Source organism: Pteropus alecto, unplaced genomic scaffold (assembly GCF_000325575.1).
Source record: "Pteropus alecto unplaced genomic scaffold, ASM32557v1 scaffold61, whole genome shotgun sequence".
NCBI classification, from domain to species: Eukaryota; Metazoa; Chordata; class Mammalia; order Chiroptera; family Pteropodidae; genus Pteropus; species Pteropus alecto.
In genome coordinates this window covers 5,881,533-5,902,775 of record NW_006434835.1, presented here as the reverse complement: position 1 = coordinate 5,902,775, position 21,243 = coordinate 5,881,533, and the positions used below count along the sequence as shown (strand labels likewise).

Genomic DNA, 21,243 nt, shown 5'->3' with positions numbered 1-21,243 from the left:
TTTCGCCGCTCTGAAAATTGTAGAAAACTGATAGCAATGCAAATAATTCTTATCCGTGGAAATGCAAATGAACTTTGGTCCTTGAAGGTACAATCGATGATTGCCCCGTGGACTCTGAATTTGTTTGCATCTATTTGCAAACTCATTTCCGATTCGGGATTGCCCATATTAGCGTGTTCTTTGAATTCTCCATTGAACCTGTTTTTACATTTTATTAGTCTCCTCATTAATTAATGAGTTAAATAAAATCTTGACATGTATTCATTAAATATTTCCATGAGAGTCATGATTTTACCTTTAATTTTAGCACCAATTAGAATTCAAATCCAAGTTTGTTGGTTCTTTTCAATTAATTACACACACACACACACACACACACACACACTGCTGATTACAAGTTCCTTACCATTAAGCTCTCTGTCAAAGGCTCTCTGTTTGAAACCTAAAAGCAACATAAATTTAAAGAGGTCTTTCAAAAATGGTACCTCTCGAAATTCTGGTCAAGATGGCAGAGTAGATAAACTCTGTGCTCACATCAAACTTACAACCAAACCACACAGCGGCCATCATCGAGAGTCGCCCGAAGTTCATGTGAGCAGTCCCCCAACTGGGGACATACAGAAGGGGCCACTTCAAACTGATTTAGAAACATATATTTGGAAAAATATGACTTACATATTAAAAATTTTATTTGAGCGTCCAAAACATTAGGTTTGTCAGCATCGTCTATTATTCAACATTAAGGACTGAGTTAGTAACGCTCGGACTGGCGGGCAGGTCACCCACAGGGACAGCCCTGGTTTCTAACAGAGCAGGCACCCCAGCCCTTTCCAGTTCCACGCTCGCCTGCCTCCATCCCCATCAAGCCACGGGGCGTGAGCCGGGCGTTTCCGTCTGTTTCTCCCGGACGACACTGCGGCCCAGAGCAAACTGGCACATGTCAGGGCCCCATTACGCAGTTCGGACTGGATCGAATTGAACTGAACTGGACCTGAGCTCAGCTGCCTACACTTGTCTAGGAATCCTTGCCTTCCCATAATGCCAGGGCCTGGAGAACAGGCATACAGAGAAACTACCCTGAGAACTCTGGGGAAATACGAGGCTTTTACACACACACATGCACACGTGCGTGCACGCGCGAGACCGTGTGACTTCATGGAACAAATGCTGGAGTCAGACAGCCCTCAACTCGAGTCCTAGCTGTGCCGTATCCCTACTTCTCTGCGTTTCAGCTTTATCATTGGATGGTTAATTTTATGCATCAACTTAGCTAGACTATGATGCCCAGACGTTTAGTCAAATACCAGTCCAGATGTTGCTGTGAAGGTATTTTTCAGATGTAGTTAACATTGAAACCAGTAGACTTTGCGTAAAGCAGATGAGCCTCTGCAATGTGGTGGGCCTCGTTCAATCAGTTGAAGACCTTAAGAGAAAGAGACTGAGGTCCCCAGAGGAAGAAGGACTTTTGCCTCCAGACTGTCTTTGAACACATTCACTGGGCCTGAGCTGAAACCTCAACTCCTCTCTGGGTCTCTAGCCTGCCAGCCTGTCCTGCGAATTTCAGACTTGCAGCCCCAACGGTGTGAACCAATTCCTTTCTCTCCCTCTCTCTTTCTCTGTCTATCCCCAGATAAAAGCACATTAAGTCACTGTCCAGGTGTTAAACTGTGCAGCACTGGGCCTTCTGGGCTGTCGTGAAACCATAAGAAATTTACTTTTGCAGACCCGGCAAGAGCCCACCCTGTCCGGTTAGCGTCCTGCAGATAAATGGGGGGCCGAAGGACACCATATGCATCACCGTGTATCCCCTGCCCTCCGCAGACACCCCCCTTGCAACAGCGGTCTGCACCTTCGACTAAATAAACAGAAAACATAATCCAGTCGCAGAGTGAACCTTTACGTGGGGTCAGGGGGTGTCAAATCCATGATCTACCTGAGATGTTGCACAACTAAAAAAAAAATTAAAGATTATTTACTGAAAGCTGATATCTTTTGAGGACTATTTATTGACCCCAGAAAGGCCAGTTACCGAGTCGGCTGTTGGAGCAGCATTTGGGGGTGTCAGGGGACCCTCAGGTCCTCAGGCTACTCCGTCTGATACATGCTGTCACCAGACCCTGGGATGCATTCACTGGACTTGATCCAATTACATGAGCGTGTCTGTGAGTGCCACTGTCCTCCTAGAGGGGACGTCACTCCCTGAGCTGTGACATGCCTCTCTTAACTCCTACTGCTACTCCACGTGAATCACCAAAGGCTCTGAAATGGTGAAGAACTGGATAGTAACTAAATTTTCTCCAAGGTCACATTTTTCCCCTTTTCTGGAAATTCACCCATTCTATTTCACATTGTAAACAAATTCAGCCATGTTGTCGCATGAAGCCCTGGAGGGATTACACATAGACCCCCAAAATACACTGAAGAATGCCCCCGAATATGGACGCCGTAAATTCTTTCCCGGTTTTTAATTTCCGCATAGGAATTAAAGGTCAAAGGAATTGAAGTCTAAAACGACTCTCCTTTCAAATCTCCCATTCCGCTCCGTGTGAGCGGGGTTCCTGACGGGCGTGGATCTAGAATGGGTTTCTGCTCATGCGGCTTCTCTCCAAGCTCCTTCCACTGGAAGGGCATAATTGTTAGCACCTGTGAAGGAGCAGGGATCCAATGTCATGTCTCTTGTGTGTCTCGTTTTTCCAAAGAACCGTTAAGACCACGAGATTATCTCCACACCACACCCACAGCCACAAAAGTTAGGAAACCCACGCAAATTCCAGGCCCTTAGAAAATTATGGCGGGTGGACCAGATCACGCTACAGTTCACGACTCAGCCAAAACCCCTTTACGGAGACTTTGGGAGTTTCTGGGAGAAAGAGGATAAACGGAAAATATATGAAAATTGAAAGGTTCTTGGTTTCAGCCTCACCAGAATACCAGTGAGTCTGGCCAGTTGTTGGATGTGTTTCCTCTATAAACACATCGACGGGAAGACTTCACCTTTGAGGAGGTTCATGGCGAGAGTTGCAAATCTACTTACTCTCCAGACAGCGGCATTTGAGACACGGCTGTCCTCCCGCAACCTTGAGAGATTTGTAGTCTCTGCATCTTATTAGAGGCTCCCTTCTGCCTCTTAAATTCTCTTTACTTCTGTTTCCCCAGATGTTCCCAGCTCCCCAAAGCCAAACCACGCATCGGATCCAGGCCCCCGCCTCCTCTCAGCGGAGCGAACCACAGTTATTTTTAACTCATTTCCTGATCATTCCATTTCGGTTCTGTCTCAAAAAGATGGAATACCCCTCATAAAACGACTCCTTCCCCTGGCTCAGGAGGTCTTTATCTTTCTATTGATAAAATCCAGCATCACTCGGCTGCGGCTGAACCCACAGTCTGGGTCTTTCAAATCTGCGACAATCAGAGTTTACAGTGTAAACACTTCCGAGCCAAGCTGAGCCCACTGGGGTAGGACTTAGACATCGGTGATTTTTAAAATCCCGCCCCCTCCACAAATTCTAACATAAGACCAACGTCGCGAATCCCTGTTGGAGAGATCTGGAAGGTTCTCCACTGCTAATGCCTCCCACAGCGTCGGCCACGGCTGTAATGCTGACGGGGGCTCCTCTAGGCACTCATGTCCCCATCAGACGCATGGACGTTACCTTGGATCCCCCCTGGGCTCTCCTTCACCCCCATGTCCCGGCCTAGGTTTAGGCCCTCGGCCTCTCCCAGCTGAGCTGCCCTAATAGTCCCGATGTGTCTCCCTGGTCCACGCATGCCACTGCCTGGGTGACCGCTCTACCCAATCCTTCACCTGAGTGGCTACCTATTGCATTCAAAGTGAGACCACACCACATGGCCTGGTCCACACCGTGATGTGACCACCTCTCAACCCCACCTGTAACCACGTGGAGCGTATCACTCACTGTGCAGCATCGCGCCCTGTGCCTCTCCCCGTTCCCGGGCTGGGGAAGCTATAGCCATCACTCCAGACGCAGAGCAGGTTCCTCCCCGCACAGGAGACCTTCCTCTGCCTGATACCATGCACCGTTCTCGACCGCAGGTAAGCTCCCCGTCCCTCCACCCCTCCCCCCAAGGACACGACATTTCTGTCCCTGCACCCACCCCACTTAGCACACGACTGCTTTCAACGCCGTCTCCTGCCGGCCACGAGCTCCTCGGACCCTCCGATGCCGGGCACTGCACCGGGCATGGGGCAGACTCCAAAGCATTTTTCCTTCCAACGCTTTCTTTACTGTCAAGTCCCAGCTCTAAGATACCAGACGCCCCTCGGGTAAAATGGGGACCATTTCATACTCACGCACTCCAGGCATGAAGCCGTTTATAAATAAACTGATTGGTCCTCTCAAAACTGGCCACTAGATGGGCTACGAGGGATTGTCCTTGGAGAGGGTGACCAGAGAAGACTTGTCCCTGAGGAAATATTAGAGGGCGAAGAGGGGCTGGAGCTTCATCCATCCTCCCTGCAGGCGATTTTCTCCTCCTCCTCCTCCTCCTCCTCCTCCTTCCCTCTCCTCCCTGTTATTTTGTTTCTTTTTTACTTTATTTCGTTGGCATTTTATAATCATCCTACTGCTTTTTTAACCTAAATAATATATTCACATAGTTCTGAAAGTCAAACGAAATCTGACCTCGCCGGCCCCACTCGCCCTGCCACCCACAGACCCCCCAGCTCCTCAAGGACCACCCTGTCCAACCGTTTCGGCTGTTTATTCTGGTATTTACTCTATGTTTCTAAATAATATAAATGTACTATAATATCTCGATTCACTAAATTTAGATGCTACTCAACTTATTATGATAGATGAAGAATTTACCTTTCCATCTGTACCTCTTTTCCCACCCCAAACCTCCAGGTATACCAACATGATATTTTTTATTTCTATAACTTTTGGCTTTTCTTGGGATTGAGAGCCGTTCCTCTTATTTTATTACTCATTATTTTTCAAAGTATCGTTAACTCCTCCCTCTTCCAAAAAATGCTACAGGAGAAAACTTCTCGGTAGCATTTTCCACATGTCAAATCTCTCTCTCCTTTGTTCCTCCTCCTTTTAGAAGCAGAGAAAGATGAAAGAACACTTCTCCCGAAGCGCCCTGATCCCGGACGCCACAGGGGGCCCGGGCGGCCGCCTCTCTCCTGGGGCTGCTCAGCCGCCAGCTCCCTCTCCAGTCTGGAGCCCGTCCCTCAGCGATCCTCTCTCCCCGCGCATCAGTTTGGTAACGTCACCTGCGGTCGCAAATACACCTGTGAATCTCAGAGGTTATCACCATGGAAACTGATTTCTTGCTCCACAAAGCCCATTTCAGTATTTGGCAGGTCACCTGCCACATGGTGATTCAGGGACCCAGGTTCCTTCCATCTTGTGGCTCTGCCCTGCAGACCTGTGCTTCTAGACGACAGGTAGAGACGGGAATGTGAATGTTTTTTACCTGCGTTGGCCCAGTGGCGATCCATCACTGCTGCTCATATTCCCACTGCCAAGATGTGGTGACACAGGCATAGCCAGGCATGGGGCTGGAGACTGGGAAACAGTCCATGAGAGACAGTGGCTTTTCAGCAACAACTCTATAGGAAAGCAGGACTCTTGAGAGGACAGTTAGTCCCCTCTGTCATACCTCCGAAGACTCAGGGTCCCCAAACTCCCTGTCCCTGCCCTATCTTCACAGCAAGCCCCAAATCGATTCTCATTTCTACCAGGATGTTATACATCAGCAGTTCAACAACTAAGTTGACGTCTCCTTTGTACCGTTATGTTATTGTAACAGTGTCACAGCGACATGGAAAGGAACAGAAGGCAGAAGAGGAATACAATTTACTTCGTCCTGTGCCCCTGATTTTAGCTATTTTAACAGCTCACACTCTGCCGTATCCAATGGGTGGCTCCCGTGGCACTTTGGCGGATCTTCCAGTTCAGCCAGAAGGCGGTGTATTTGACAGAAGCTGCGGTTACGCAGGCTCCATTCCCCCACCCGAGCGTAACTGGGCCCGTGCAGATATTTCTGAATTGAAAGGTCAACCTCTGCTTGGACAGAGGAACCGGGTCTTGTCTGCATTTGTTTCTGGTCAAAACAGGAAGTGCATACCCTATTTTTCAAAATGTGTTAGCATTTTTAAAACGCAAAGCACCGTGGCTCACGCGGTGATTCAGCCCCGGGGAAGCTGTGGAAGCTGCGAGTCTCTCTCAGGGTCTGTTCCCTGCTCCGTGTCCTCTCGCCGTCACCGGCTCTCTTCTGTGGAGAGTTCTGGAGGCTGACTCAGGCGACGGGCACACGGCGTGGCGACTGCACTGGTCCTTGCCCACTGGCCCGTCCCAGCCTTGGGGGGCGCAGTGGGACAGAGCCTGAAGACACGTGAGGTCACGCTGAATTTGGAGACCTCCAATCCAGCTCTGCCTCTTACCAGTCAGAAGCCCTTCAGCAAATCACGATCTCTCTCAACTTCCATTTTCTCATTAAAAGGGACTGGGCGACCATAACAGGTGATCGGAAACAGCAATGACGATAAAACCCCAAGCTGCACCGGACCTTACAGTGTCCAAAGCAGACACGCCTACGACTTTACGCCTTTGACTTTACGCCTTTGCTTCGTGAAACCAGCAGACGATTTATTGAGGGGACCCTGTTATGTCGTCACAACCTGCAACAGCTCACGAGCAGTCAGTGTAGATGGAAATGTGTAATGAGAACTTTTTCCTGACCGTGTTTTGTAGAAGTCAGTGTTGAGGATGATGAGAATGGTGATTCGTCGGGCTCAAAACCCAGAAGGTTCTAGTTGATAAATGAAGCATAAAACACTCTATTGTACACCCAAATCCTTCCTCATTTCACTAGCTTCAATACATGAACATTTTCCACTAAATAACATTTCATGTTCATTTGCATTCTATCGGTCTTATCGTTTTATCTGCACTGAATTTTAAATGCGTTTTTGGTTTTATAATTGTATGGGAGCATCACTTTATGTTTGCACATATTTGGATTATGTAAGAATAGTTTAGTTCAACACTAACATTTTGAAGATGAGTGTATCACTTGAAGCGGAGACAAAACACTGCATCGTGTCTGTCCATGTAACACATGCTGTCAATCCCGAGGCATTCGTCTATACGGGTACCATAAACTGATTTCTGAGGAGAGTCCAGGCAAAAACTATTTAACTAAGAACGCATCTTCATTCTCTTTGGTGTGCTGCATGGAAGTACATAAACTTTTGTCCAGAACTCAGCCTCCATAAGTCAGAGGCGAGCCACCTCACTCAACCAATTTATTTTTAGGATAACCCTGAAATATGAATCAAAAAGACGGAACAAAAGCGAAAACTGTCCACCACACTGGAAGGAAAAATATGAAGTTCCCAAATGAATGTTATTTGAAAATACAAACCATTTCTTCTTCGCTTGGCTCTGTCATTCATCTCGGAAAAGAATGTTTTTACAATCAGAGCAGAAATATGACCGGCCGCCTGCATTTACATTTCTTTGTTGCAAAATGAATGTAACTTGTTCGGATTCCAGCAGTGGAGAAAGGGGCAGAAGCGGTGGTTACTTTCCAAAGTGAAACTTAAAACCACAATCTCCGGTGCACAAAAGGCAGAATGAGTCACCGGAAGAGGCCACTTGCTTGCAAAACTCATTAAAAGCAATGCAGGGCTGAATGAACTTCCTGCCCCAGTGAAAACATCGCTGGCATCAGGACAGCACCTCCAAGCTCCAATAGTTTGGGAGAGGAAGGAAGCCATCAGAAATGGGGGCACAGCCCAGGTCTGCTGATTCACATGCACTCAGCTGCCCCAGCCGGTCAGACGAAGTCCCCTCCCAGCCAGGACCAGCTCCCGCTGAGATGCCCCCGGCTGGCAGCTGTGCATCAAAGGCTCAGGACACTTTGTGACTAATCGTGTCCCCCGCCCCCTCCCCGCCCTGTATTGGGTTTCCAGGGGCCTCCCTCCTTCACCTGATCCCCGCTGTTGCTCTGCCCACGCCAGATTCAGGTTAGATGTCAGCTGCCACAACACAGAAGCAGCTCCTTGGGGCCGGGACCCGGGCCTCAGGTGTGTCTTCTGGAACTTAAGTGCACATTGGAATCCCAGAGGATTTATTGGCACAGGTGCGGGCCCCTCACCCACAGTTTGATTCGGGAGGCCAAGGGTGGGGCCTGAGCACTTGCATTTCTAACGAGCAACTGAGCTGGGACTGCAGATCCTGAAGACACTTCGAGAACCACAAACCTAAAGTGTTCTCAGACTCGAATGACAAACAGCCTCAAACTGCTCCCTGGCCCGGCCACTAAGTGACATGTGACCTTGAGCTGTGCAAATGGGAGGCATTTTTGGCCCCCAGACAGTCCAGTAAGGAACTCTGCCCCCTCCTCACCAGCCCGCAGCACACCTGGCCCATCTCCAAGGCAAGGGCTGCTGGGGAGAGGCCTTTGTCAATCCCAGACATGTTTTCAAAAGCTGTGCCTCCAAACTCAAAAGGATTGCGCCCCCAGGCGGCCATTCGGGGCCTGTTGCCTTCTAGGGCCAACGTCTGCCTGGTCACTCTGATTTCCTTCGGGCACTAAGCCTGCTTGTGTTAACACTGATACCTCACCACCACCTTCGACTGCAGCAGGAGTCAGAAAGGGGTCAGAAGCAGGAAGGTGACTCTAGTGGCTTCGTTTAGGGCAGAGACCAGACGCCCTCCTGCCACCCCCAGCCCTGCTCCCGGGTAGCCCCGTTAATCTGGAGATAAGATACAGCCGCACAAAGGGAGGCAGGTGAGCAAGCGCCAGGGGTGTGGCCGGGCGCTCCCGGAAGAGCCGGTCGGTCAGGGCAGCCCTCCTGCTGGAACGAGGAAATCTGGACTCCAGAGGAGTTTGCTTTTTAATTTTTCTAAATGAGGCCTGCTGGACTTTCCTCCAAGCCTGTTCTGTCCCAGGCTGGCACCAAGGCCGCACGCGTCACCATCCGTAGGAAAGCCCACGTCGAGACCCAAAGCCGACCATCACTGACCCCGTTGTCAAGGCGCCTTGGGCTCTGATGAGAACGGCTGGCGAGTGTGATGGAGAGGTGGGTGTCGGTTTTGAAAACCCAGATAGAAAATATTTTAAATATTCAGGTGATTGCAGCTGAGACATGGAGAAATTCAAGCTACCAAAATAGTTCCCCCCCCACCCCCAACACACACGTGTGGGAGCTGCCTGCACAGCGCAGTGGAAACGGCATGGCCTAGTGGCACCCCGAGAGGAAGCAGGGGACGGCCAGAGCAGCTGGGGATCCCCAGGCCCAAGGCCGCCGTTTATGCAGATTTTTATTTTACAGATAAGAAGTTAAAATCTGAAATGGAGTTGGAATAAATCTGTGATGTCCAACCAAATGAGAGGGTTGGTTTTGTTTTCAAAGATAGATACGCATTCATTCTACAGACGCCCAGAGATGAACTGTTTGGATCTGGGCTTCAAGCTCAGCCTGGCACCCAGCGTGGCCATCTGTTAAGCGTTTAGGGACCAATCGTCTTACATTTATTCCAAAAACACTTAGGCTGACGCAGGATGTCTCAGGCTTGTCGACGGTGCACAAAATCGATAGGAATTATGACAGTTTTTAAGTGATCCAGGTGAACTAGTCAAGGATTTTGATTGATCTGTTCGAAATGAAAAATGAATCAGGGAGACCGCAGAGAAGCAGGACGCAATCGAGGCAAAGGAAATTGCGTTGTCTATGCTTTTATTTTCTATATATTATTAGTGTCTCGATATCTTAAAAAGCCTTTCTGGCTGGGGAGAGAGTGGCCGGCCATTTCTTAGCGATGATGAAGGGCCCAGCGGGAGGCGCCTGTGACATGCAAGACCTCCTCTCTCTGGCGGGGCACCCCAGGAGCCACTTTTCCTGTGCCTTAATCATCTCAGGGCTAGGTGCCAGGCAACCAGGGGCCAGCCCCATGGCTTAGAGGCCACTGGAATAAGCCAACCCAGCCAATCCTAACCTGTCCACCCTGCCCTGCCTTTCCTGTGGAAACCCCAGGAAGGCCTAGGCCCCGCCCCTCGCCCGTCGTCGGCCTCCTGACCACCCCGTTGCTTCCCCTCATGGCCCGTGTGGTGAGCTGTGAGTATAACAAACTTGGTTTCCCTGAGCATCTCCTGTGTCTTGTCTCATGGCCGCATCGGATTGGCTACCGCATAAAAGGCCACTGCACAGAACCTGCCTGTGTAATAGCCGCGTGGGAAACGCTGACTTTGGTCCAGGGCCGCTCTGAGCCAGACCATCGGGTAGGACGCGCCCCGGGCTCCTCCCCTCTTCCCACCAAATGCATACAGAGGGTCGGTATTTTACCAAAAGCATAAGACTGGCTCTTTTATTCCAAATATTGAACAGTTCATAGCCTTAGCTTTTTTTTTTTTTTTTTTTGAGAATAAAATACGCTTGATTATAACACACCAGAAAATCAGCAACTTAACCTCCTACCAAAAACCATTTAAAATTCACACATCTGATTTTCAGGCTTTCATCGTTCTCATTTATTACAGTATTTTGTAGCTTTGCATCCAACACAACGCAGTGAAGTATTACAGTGATTTTCTTCACGGCGCCAGCCAACACACATACAGATCAAGTGTGGTAAATAAACTATATTTAAAGTAGTGATCCAAACCTAAAACTATAAAGAGATTTCTCTCTGAAGGTGTGATCATTCCTCCAGGTACCAGGTATGTATATTTTTCTTCGTCACCTACGGTGAACGCTTGGTGACCTGTCACTATAGTGATTCATTTCTGTAGAACAACTTTGAAATGCAGGGTCCACAGGCAGCACTCTGGCACGTGACCGTGGGGTTACTGGGTCACAGATGTGTAAATACAGATAAACCAGCTCAGATATGTGTGAGTGCCGCCCACGTACGAACCTCGCTTTGCAAAGTCAAAGGCAGGGGTGACAATTACAGCCTCTCTGGGGGCCACACTCAGAACCTGGCACAGATCTGAGTCGGACTTTCTGGAAGAGGTGTCTGGCTCAGAGCACCGCAGTACGGAGGCTGACGATGCATGCTCACACCTGCATGGACCGTGGATGACAGCTGCTTGTCCTGACGAAGGCCAAATGGCACTACGGACACACTACCCCATCACAGCCGATTTCCTCCCAGCAAGGAGGGGACTCTGTCAGCCTCTGCAAACTTATACTTAGTTCACAAAATCCACCCTAAGACACCGTCGTGATAGAAAGAACTCACGAAGCCCAGAGTAGTGGAGGCGAGACTATTCTGAATTATTTTTCATGCCTCCAAAAGGGCATCTGCCCATGCGTGTCTGTGCTCATGTGCCAAAGTGTGATGGACGACACACGAATATTTGTCTTCCTCTGGGTGGTTCAGAAAAGACCCTCACCGCTAACAGAGACCACCGACAGCACCGAGGCAACACCTCTGCAAATTCTTTCACAGAAAGAGTAAAATTGCAGTCAACATTTCCTTTTTTTTTTTTGCCTCCTATCACGCTAACAATGCAATTGAAATAGAAAAGCATTTCAATCACTGAAGTAAAATGCTCTTTAGAAAAATAATACTTCAAAAAGTAAAGCAAAATCTTTTACCAAAATAATTCTTTCACTTTTCAAATTGTTCTCTCCACAAGCTAGCCTGATAAACAACTAAGAGAATCATCACCTAGCGGCTTAAAGCATGTCACTCAAATTATCACTTATCCACCTGCCCTTGAGTAGAAAAAGCTAAAGAAAATAAAGTGTTACTCACAAATCTCAAAAGCAGGCCAGTGTTGGGAGAGATATATATATATAATAAGGCTCTTTGGGTAGTCTAATGTATACCTTTTTAATATATCAGTGACCGAATAAAAAAAGTATGGCTAATATGCTTATAATGGTAACCCAAAGTAATAAATAATAATATCTACACAGAATATAATTTAACTTCTTGAAACTGTTTTCTTAAAAACTAACCTGTTTCTTCTTTTGCGAGCTTCCAATTAAAATCGACGACATTATCATTTGGCGTCAGCTCTGTTCAAGGCCACCTTCTCGGCCCTACCTTTCTGGATAAAAGGCTGGGGCGCAGCGTTGAACTGATCCAAATACTGCCTCTGTAGTAATATTTACTGTAATCTGAACTTAAGGCATTGCAAAGTTACAGAGAGCCAGACAAAGCACATTCTAAATAAAATGTCTGCCACAGATGCATTAAGGCATAAGTACTCCAGCCTCGAGCCACAAAAAAAGGGGGCGGAGGTGCCGATTACATAGGTTATCTTTAACCAAAGGAATTCAAGAACTTATCACCTAAAAATTAGACCCGTCGGCAAATACTGCATAGGAACCTCCAGCGAGGACAAGGCCCAGAGCAGTGAGGGCTGGAGGCCCCGCGGGGACCTGATGCGGGTCACGTGACGCCGCACGCTCCGCCCCCCCCCACGCACGCGCAGAGAAGTCACGGAAGCCCGTCCCCCGCTCTGCCGGAAGTCACGCGCACCTGGCGTTCCGGCCGCTGGTACCACCCCCGCTCGGCCCACGCTGCCCGGCCGGCATCGCCGCTGGCTCCCGCCACGACCGCGGGCGCCTCGCGCAGCATGAAAGCAGCCGACTGCCCGCCTGCAAAGCAGCCCTTCGTGTTCCACTCGCGGAGGTCAAGGCCGGGGCAGCGGGGAAGGGGCGGACGCGCGTCAGCTCTCACTGCTCTCAAGCAAGTGACCGCGCGCCAGGGTCCTGGGCGCCGCCGCCGGCTCCCCGGGCCTGCCCCCTCGCGGGGGGCCGGTCTGCACACGTCGGGGTCAGCAGGTTGCTGGGAGCACGTCACGCCGACGCAGAGTGAACATCCTGGTTTTCGAAAGGTGGCAGCGGCTCCCTCCAGAAGGTGAAGTTGCTGAAAGTGTCTGAGCAGGGGAAGTCCGAGGAGTGGCTTCGCTTCAGCAACGGGAAGACGTGGTCCACCACTTCGCAGAGTCTCACGTACCTGGAAGGAGACGGACAACGTCATGGCCTCTGACGACGCCCCGCCCCCTGCGCTGTGCCTGGGGAGTCAGGAGGAACCCGCGCCCCCGAAAGGCACGCACCTGGGGGTCAACACACGGAGGGGGTCCTAGAATAAGCCCTCGCTAACGAATAGGAAATCACATGGTGCGGCCAGCAGAAGTCAGAGAGGGCGAGGCAAGCGAGAACTGACTTCGCATGAAGGGCCGAGGAGGGCAGAGCGAAGCGAAAGAGGACAGGAAGAAGTCGGCATGGCAGGGGGACGGCCACCCGCCAGAGTGCACGGGTGGGCAGCAGATCCCAGAGCCTCAGACTGAGACTGCTTCACTGTGTGAGGAGAAGACCCTGGGCCCTGAGGCTGAGGGGACCCGCACTGGACCTTCTGCCATGTACGAGCCGTGTGATCCTGGACACAGGGCTTCGTCTCTCTAAGCCACAATCTCGGCTGTAAAGGAAGGAAATGAACACTGCTACAGCGTTCATGGGAGAATTAAATAATGTATGCAACAGAGAAATAATGCATACTGGATGTTCAATAAACTTACTCGACGATAAATTATTAACATCAGGAAATCATTATCCCCGGCGAAATATTAGCCATGGGAAGTATAAAGCCCTCACTGGCATGGCGGTCGAGAGACCTGGGGTCTCCCCGCATCTTGCTGCTGTGGGACCTGGGGCAAGTGTCTCGTCCTCTCTGGGCCTCAGGCCCTTCATTCTTCTAGACAGTGGGGTTGAACCAGTTCAGGGCTTCTCAACGCTCCCAGCAACTCCCTCGCTCTATTTCCTGTATCCTCCTCCCAAGAGGTCATTGCATATTAGTGTCTGTGGCCCACACTACAAACACAGACCCGCTGTATGAATATGCATGTTCAGACCTCGGGATGTCTCCCACCAGAAACGTGACAGGCCCAGGCCCCTCCTCCTGTCCCCAGGGTCCTCCCTCACATTCGCTGGGTCCCTCTCCAGTTCCAATTCGCTAAGAGCCGAAAGGGGCTTCCCGAAAATCCAAACTCCAGGAATTAGTCGTTCCGAGGCACAAAATGATTAAATAAGGATGCGCGTGTGTGTTTAATAAAGAACCTCCAAAGGGCTTCTGAGGAACGTCATGCTTGCACAAAACGGAAAACATCTCTCAACGAGCAAAAATTATGTCTTTCCTGAGAACTAAGACAAATGTTGGGAAAACCTGGCTTTAAGACCTACTTGTTTGAGTTTCGTGGCTAAGGGAGGTGGCTGTCCCTACAGGCCGCAGTTCACCACTCACCACCAGGGCGTGGTGGCACCAACTCCAAACCCTTGCAGCAGAAGGCTGTGCTCCAGCTCCAGCAGGGGGCCTTGCTCAGAACCACTGTCCCCCACACAGGCCCAGCCCGACAGGGGCCCCCAAGCCTCTGAAGACGGTTCAGACGACCTCTCAGAGATAGCGTCCCACCCACGTGCCTGGGACACAGCTCCCTGCCAGGTGTGCCAGCCAGGTGTGCCATTGTGGGGAAGGAGAGCAGAGAGCCAGTCCTTCGTGAGAACGGCCGCAGTCCCCAGCCAAGGTGCGAGACCACAACTCTGTGTGGCAATGCACAAAGCTTCCTCCCACGCCGAGCTCCACCCCAGGCCGAGACTCGGGCAGGACGTGCATTTTAAACCTAGATTCTCAGCCAGTGGGATAACCCCAGAGGCCTCCTGGGCAAACCCACAAAGATGCTGGAATCCCCTTCCAGACCCCTTATGATAGGACCCGCCACATGGCTACTGCCTGGTGGAAACCTTTGTCCTTTCTGGGCAGTGTCCTGTCGGTTGAGACTTCTTTTTGACCCTAAATAAAAGTCCACTAGATCTTCTCCAGACTGAGGAGAGCCTGTCCTGGGCTGGGGAAGAGGGAGCTGTGGCGTCGTCAGGGGTGGCCGCTCAGAACCCGGGACAGGGAAGAAACCGCTAGGGGAGGGTGGACAGCAGAATCGGTTCCTGCTGCTATTCCGACACTGGCCTGTGTAAGCTGGTCAGACCCTAGCTCGTGTAAGGAGTGTCCTGGAAGTGAACATCTGCTCTGGGACCCACATCTCTGGTCCACCTGAAATACAGGATGCGCCTGGAGAAGACCCATCCTCACCCTGGCCAGCTCCTCCCCTGGGGTTGCCGGGGCCAGAGGCAGTCATCCAGGTCTGCACAGACCGAGCCAGGAGAGGGGCGGCCTCCGAAATGGACAAGGCAGAATGGCACCTGCCTGCCTGGTGTCACCCAGCTGGCAAAGCTCCCAACACATGGGATGAGGAAACGTTCTCCGTTCTAAGACATTAGGAGCCCAAAGGAGACAGCACCCAAGTCAAGAGAGAGTCTACAGCCCAGCAGGACGCCTCGTTACAAACTCACTGCCTCCGGGAGCCCGGGCTGCGGGCGGGATTCTTACAATTGCTCAGCAGCGTTTCCAGAGAGGCCACGATGGGCCAGAATGTAAAGAGACGTACCGTTCCTCATCTTCAAATACAGTGTCACGTGATATTTCAGTTTGGTCACATTTTTAATTCGCATTCTAGGCTTTCAAACCTCACTTGGCACATCGAAACCAAGTTCATGTACTTCCACTCTGTAGCAGAATATAACCACGAATTTAAAAATTCGACCCAGAGGGGATCTGATTTAAAATTCGGTTTGGGACAAAATACAAGGAGTTAAAATATATTTTCCTCATAGGAATTCAAGATTAAAATATAGGCAACAAAGGGCCAAACGGTGCGCCGTAAACAGTAAAAGACCATTTCAGGACCGCGACACTACCAGCGGGGGTGACGCCCCGGTGACGCCAGCGCATGCGGGGACACTCACGAGGAGATGTTGGTCTTGGCATGCTCCTGCACGAGTTCTCCTTTGGGATTGACAGTGAATATTCTGTTCAAAGACACTCCTACTTGCTTGTACGAGTACACGTCCTGTGTTTGAAAAGTGAAAGGAAAACAGAGTTGAACGTAAATACGGACACACGACCTCTGGGATTTGATGCAATTACTACGACACCTTCGTTGACCAGAACTGTCCTTCCAACTGGTGTAGAAAGACTCTCTCTGAGTGTGGAACGATCAGGTCAGTTTTCCCATCTGCGCAGGAGCTGAGCGAGAGAGTGGACCACCCACCTTGCCCCCTGCAATCCCAGCATCCCTTAAGGGTATCATCCGACCCGTTTGCTTGGGCATGAGTTTCAAAAGTAGAGTTTTCTCACTGGAAAGTTAGCACATTGGGGCGGTACATGCAAAATCTCAGGGCGTTTCTTTCGCCACATGAAACAATACGGAAGTCCCCCCTTAGCCACGGGAGACATGTTCCAAGACCCTTGTGAGTACCTGAAATTGCAGATAGTACTGAATCCTACATTTCCTATCTTTTTTCCTATACATAAAATTTAATTTATAAATTGGACACAGTAGGCGATTAACAACAATAAGGGATAAATAGTAAAATAGGACAACTATTACAATATACTGTAATAAAAGTTATGTGAACATGGCATTAGTAAGTCAAATGAGGGTGACTTGGACTCAAGCACTGCAATACCAGGCCCGCCGATCTCTCAGTGACGGCTACTCGGTGACCAAACCGACAGGCGGGGAGCGTCTGCCATGTGGATTCGCTGGACAAAGGGACGATTCGCCCTGGGTTGGGCGGAGTGCAACCTCCTGAGACTTCGTGGCCCTACTCCAAATGATGCACGAGTTAAAACCGATGCATTGTTTACTTCTGGAATCTTCCATTTAATCTTTTCAGACTATGGTTGACCGCGAGTAACTGAAACCACGGATGAGGGGGTCCAGCTGTACCCTTGAAACCTGCGGTGCTGAATTCACCACTGTGCTAAGAACCGGCTTTGTGGCTCCGTTCTGGGAGGGAAGGTCTACCCCCTTTCAGTGTTCTTGTTTTACTGACTTAGCAAGTTATTCGGAGTTCGATGTTTCTAGGCCCATAGTTCATGCTTCAAACTAAAGCTCACTCGCCGACCTTCAGCGTAAACAGGCCATGAAATAATCTGCAAGCTCCTGGCCTTTACGTGCAGGCAAATGGCTCTTTACCAGCTCCTTCTAGCAGGATTAAGAGTCCAGCCCACATACAGCCCAGGCCAGCCTTTGGGATGACTGCTGTCGGCAAAACGGGAATTCCCAGAGCTGTGACGTGCACCCCCTACTACTTACAGCCTGTCGGTTTCCAAAAGCAGCATAGAAGGGTTCTGTGTTTGGAAAAAACAGGTTTTTGATGTCTGTCAAACACTGGACTTTAAACTTTTCTGGCTTCTTTTCAATCACTTCTCTGTTAAAACAAACAAATAATGGATCGGCGTGAGGGGTTAAGCTTCATTAGTATCAAACTGTTTTTAACTGTCAAAGGTGGGGTGACACTGAGAACGTGCTCATCTCTGTGGGTTAAAAACGTGTAAGTCAACTCGGCTGTTCCAGAAAAGCTCAACAGAAGGGGGATCCATGCTTCAAATCTCTGCACGTAGAAAACACCGAGGACGAGTGATTTCACCAAAGGCCTGCACCAGTCCCAAGGAGCACAGAACTCCAGAGCAGAGAGAGAGAGAGCATCTCCCAACTCGTTTCCTGAGTCTACATAACCTCAAAATCAAAACCGAAAGGAGAAACATATCGGCAAATCTCATTCGTGAATGCCCATGTGAAAATTCTAAATAATCTGAAAACTTCCCAGAAACATGGTAGGGAAGACCTAAACAAAGGAAGAAACACATTGTTTAACTGAACTGGAAGACTCGATGTCATAAGGAAATGTTAACTCTCCCTAAACGGATCTATAGATACATTGTAATTTCAATTAGACGCTTGACAGGGTTTTGTCTGTATGATTTCATGGGACTCAATTCTAATGGCTACAGAAAAAGGCAAAGGCCAGAAGCGGAAACATATCCGCAGACACTTGAGGTATGACCACAGCGACAAGTCAAAGCAGGGGAAAGGGCAGTCTCCCCAGTAAATGGCGCTGCAACAACTGAATACCCCTATAAAGAGAAAAAGAGAAAGAAAATGGACCGCTGCTGACTCTGCATACAAAAATCAGTTCCAGGTGGGTTATAGGCCTCAATGAAAGGACAACACATTTAGATAACACATAGGAGACTATCTTTATGCCCACAGGTCGGGGAAGGCTTTTTTAATACACACAAAAAGGTACGAGCTACAGTAGAAATGACACATTCAACGACATGAAACAGAAAATATATATGTTCATCGAAAGCCACGAACTGGAGAAAGATACTTGCGGCACTTGTCACAAAAGCTGCATGTACAGGATCCATCGCACACGCTTACACATCAAAAACTGGAGGAAATACTTCAGCAGGCACTTCACAGAAAATGAAGCCCAGACAGCCAACGGACATTCGAAGAGAGACGCTTCGTGCCCACCAGACTAGCGACAATGCAGACAGCTGACGACGTGCTGACCCGTGCTGACAGGGAACGGAACACGCGCACACGCCGCTGCGGGCGCATGGACCGGTCCGACTACCCTGGAAGACAGCTTGGAACGGCCTGATTCAGCTGCAGGTGTGCACACTCGACGGCCCAGCAAGCTCGCTCCTGAGCATGTGCCCTGGAGCGACTGCTGCACAGGTGTCCCCAGAGGACACGCACGGAAGTACCGCTTTTAACAGCAAAAAACTGGAAACGACTCACGTCCCCAGCAACAGGACGGTAGAGTCATCTGTCAGGACACCACGCAGAAGTAAAAATGAGTGGGCTGCGGTGACACTCAGCAATCCTGGGGATGTAACGCTGAGTGGACAAAAAGCAAATTCCGGGAGAGCATGTGATGCGTTTATATAAAGTGCACGCGTGTGCACAATTGAACGTACTGTTTAGGATTACGGATACATGTGCTAAAAAACTATTAGGACAACGGTAACCATGACTGCCGAGGGGGCAGGGACGAGAGCAACTGGGACTTCAGATGTGATGACACGCCCTTTTGCTTATGGGAACACTGGTGTCCACTGTTTGGTTATCCTTCATACCCTGCATATATTTTAGAAATATTCTCTGTACTCATTCGAAACGTAATTTAGACGATGATGATGGGGTGGTGATGATGATGGGGTGATGATGATGAGATGGAGCACTGAACTGAGTGTCAAAAGACCCGAGGGCTGGTCCTGCCTCGGAGCTGACTTGTGCGGACGCCAGGGCTGTCTCTCACACTAAGAACCTTGTATTTTACATCTCAGGACTCACAGATGAACGTGTGAGTGACTGTATGATTTTTTTAGACATAATTGACATACGACACTACTAATTTTAGGTGCCCACCAGAATAATTTCCTATACATTGCACAGCAATCCCCACACTTAGTCTAGTTAACATCCTTCACCACACACAGTCACAATTCCTTTTTCTTACGATGAGAACTTTTAAAATCTACTCTCCTAGCAATGATCGTATGAATTTTAAGTCTCAAACTTCAAGGCACTGGGGGAAAATTGTCCAAATTCAACTTCCTGCTTCTCTCTCTCCCTCCTTCCCCCTCCCCCTACACACACACACACACACACACACACACACACACACGTAGTTGCCTAACTAATTCCAGAAGTTCAAATCCTCCCAGTGACCCAGTCATGGGAACTAGCAAAGGCTAATCTGTGCAACACTGCCTGTCTATCAGCTCAGCTCATCAGTGACAGCCTCCATCCCATGAGACTGGAGCCATACACGTTAGGAATGTGCTTTACACTAAGAGAAGGTTTATGTGAAAATGACCTGAACAGCTTTGCCACAACAAAACAGGGCAGGTAACGAAAGAGAATCTCAGGACTCAACACCAATTTCTATCTTAATAGGAGAAGCTCATGAACCAAAGATTAGGTGTGTGAAACAGATTCTCTCGACTTCTTTCCAACACATTTCCTAGAATTTTAGCATCTTAGACCCGAAAGGCACCCCGGAGATCTCTAATCTGACCCTGTCACTTGGCAGTTAAGGGAACAGGCCCAGGAAGGGGCTGCCCCTGCTCGTCACACCGTTAGAGTCCCAAGCATCGTCAGCCGTGGGGCTCCAGGTCCCCACCTCAGGACCCTGGCTGCAGCTCACGCTGGCGCTTACCTTCGCTGGCCGTGCTCCACGCACACCCACCCATGACATTTTTTCTTTCCTTTCAGTTTAAGCTCAGGCCGCATATTCAGAACTGACCCAATTAAAGTGTCTTGCTAGGGGAGGTCATCCATGCTCATGGCAGACTCAGCCACCGACGCTACGACATCTGCAGGACGGCTAACACAGAGAACGGCCCTGGCTAGAACGCGGGGCTCGGCAGGACAGGCTGTGGGCCGTGGCCGCTGGGAGCACCAACCGCGAGGTTTAGCTTCCTTTTCTTCAGTAATTCCTCTCGAGGAAAAAGTAATAGATCTTGGACAATGATATTTAAGGAAAATCTAAAAAGGATCATCTTACATTATTAGTGGTAGGATGTTATAGTACAAATACCAACTTTGTACTCTGCCTAGCAAAACCTCGGTACTTAACGTATGCTAATCAGCAGCCGGTTGCAAACTGTCAACACAACTCAGAGACGTTTCAGTAACATATCTGGATCACTTAATCACTTCATTAAAGTATGTGGATTTCTGTTGGGATCTACAGATATGACAGCTCTCGGGACTTGAAATACACTATGGCACCCACAGGTTTCACCTGAATTATCTCCCCAGATGTGCAATTTTCAAGTAAGATCTCTCCCTACAGGAAAAAAAATCACCACTCGCACAAAACAAAGCTGTGATGGAAAAAGTCGCTACAGAGCTGAGGAAATACTCAGGAGAGTCAGCGGGGTATCCTGGGCCCGTCTGGACTTTCCACTGTTTGTATGACCGCAACTGAGGCAAAATCAGTCCAAGCTTTCCACTGGATGTTCGAGACACAACCGAGACACAGCCCTAAGATACCCACCACAGCGGTTTGACCACAGCGGGTTGGCTTTGAGAACGTCCTGGGAACTGCCCGGCCCCGAGCTGCGGAGAAGCCCGCATTTCCCTCCCCCTACCCAGGAGGCCAGAGTTTGGCTAGTGGTCTGTGAGAGGTCCATAAAGTGAACAGCGTGACCAGAACTCCCACACAGGACGCGTGTCATGGAAGTCCAAGGCCAGGCTGCCGAAGGTGGCTGGCAGAGGGCCACCGAACGCAGCCTGGGCCCCCAGTTCGGTGGAATGCAAGGTGAGTCTTTAAGACTCAGCCGGGCGATGCAGAGGGGGAGCAGCACGTGCAAAGGCTCAAAAGGGAGAACTTCT

The 21,243-nt window shown here is 49.7% G+C and overlaps 1 protein-coding gene across 1 annotated transcript in view; it reads right to left on the bottom strand.

Moving 5' to 3' along the window:
- Window positions 1–10,323: 10,323 nt before the first annotated feature.
- The window catches only part of LPIN1 (lipin 1), a 94,208-nt gene continuing 83,288 nt past the window's right edge, over window positions 10,324–21,243 (bottom strand). The window contains exons 20-22 of the mRNA XM_015588248.2: window positions 17,143–17,257; window positions 15,788–15,891; window positions 10,324–12,950 (exon numbers count right to left, since the gene is read on the bottom strand). Coding sequence (XP_015443734.1) covers window positions 12,791–12,950; window positions 15,788–15,891; window positions 17,143–17,257 — 379 coding nt within the window. The 3' untranslated portion in view covers window positions 10,324–12,790. The remainder of the gene's footprint in view (window positions 12,951–15,787; window positions 15,892–17,142; window positions 17,258–21,243) is intronic.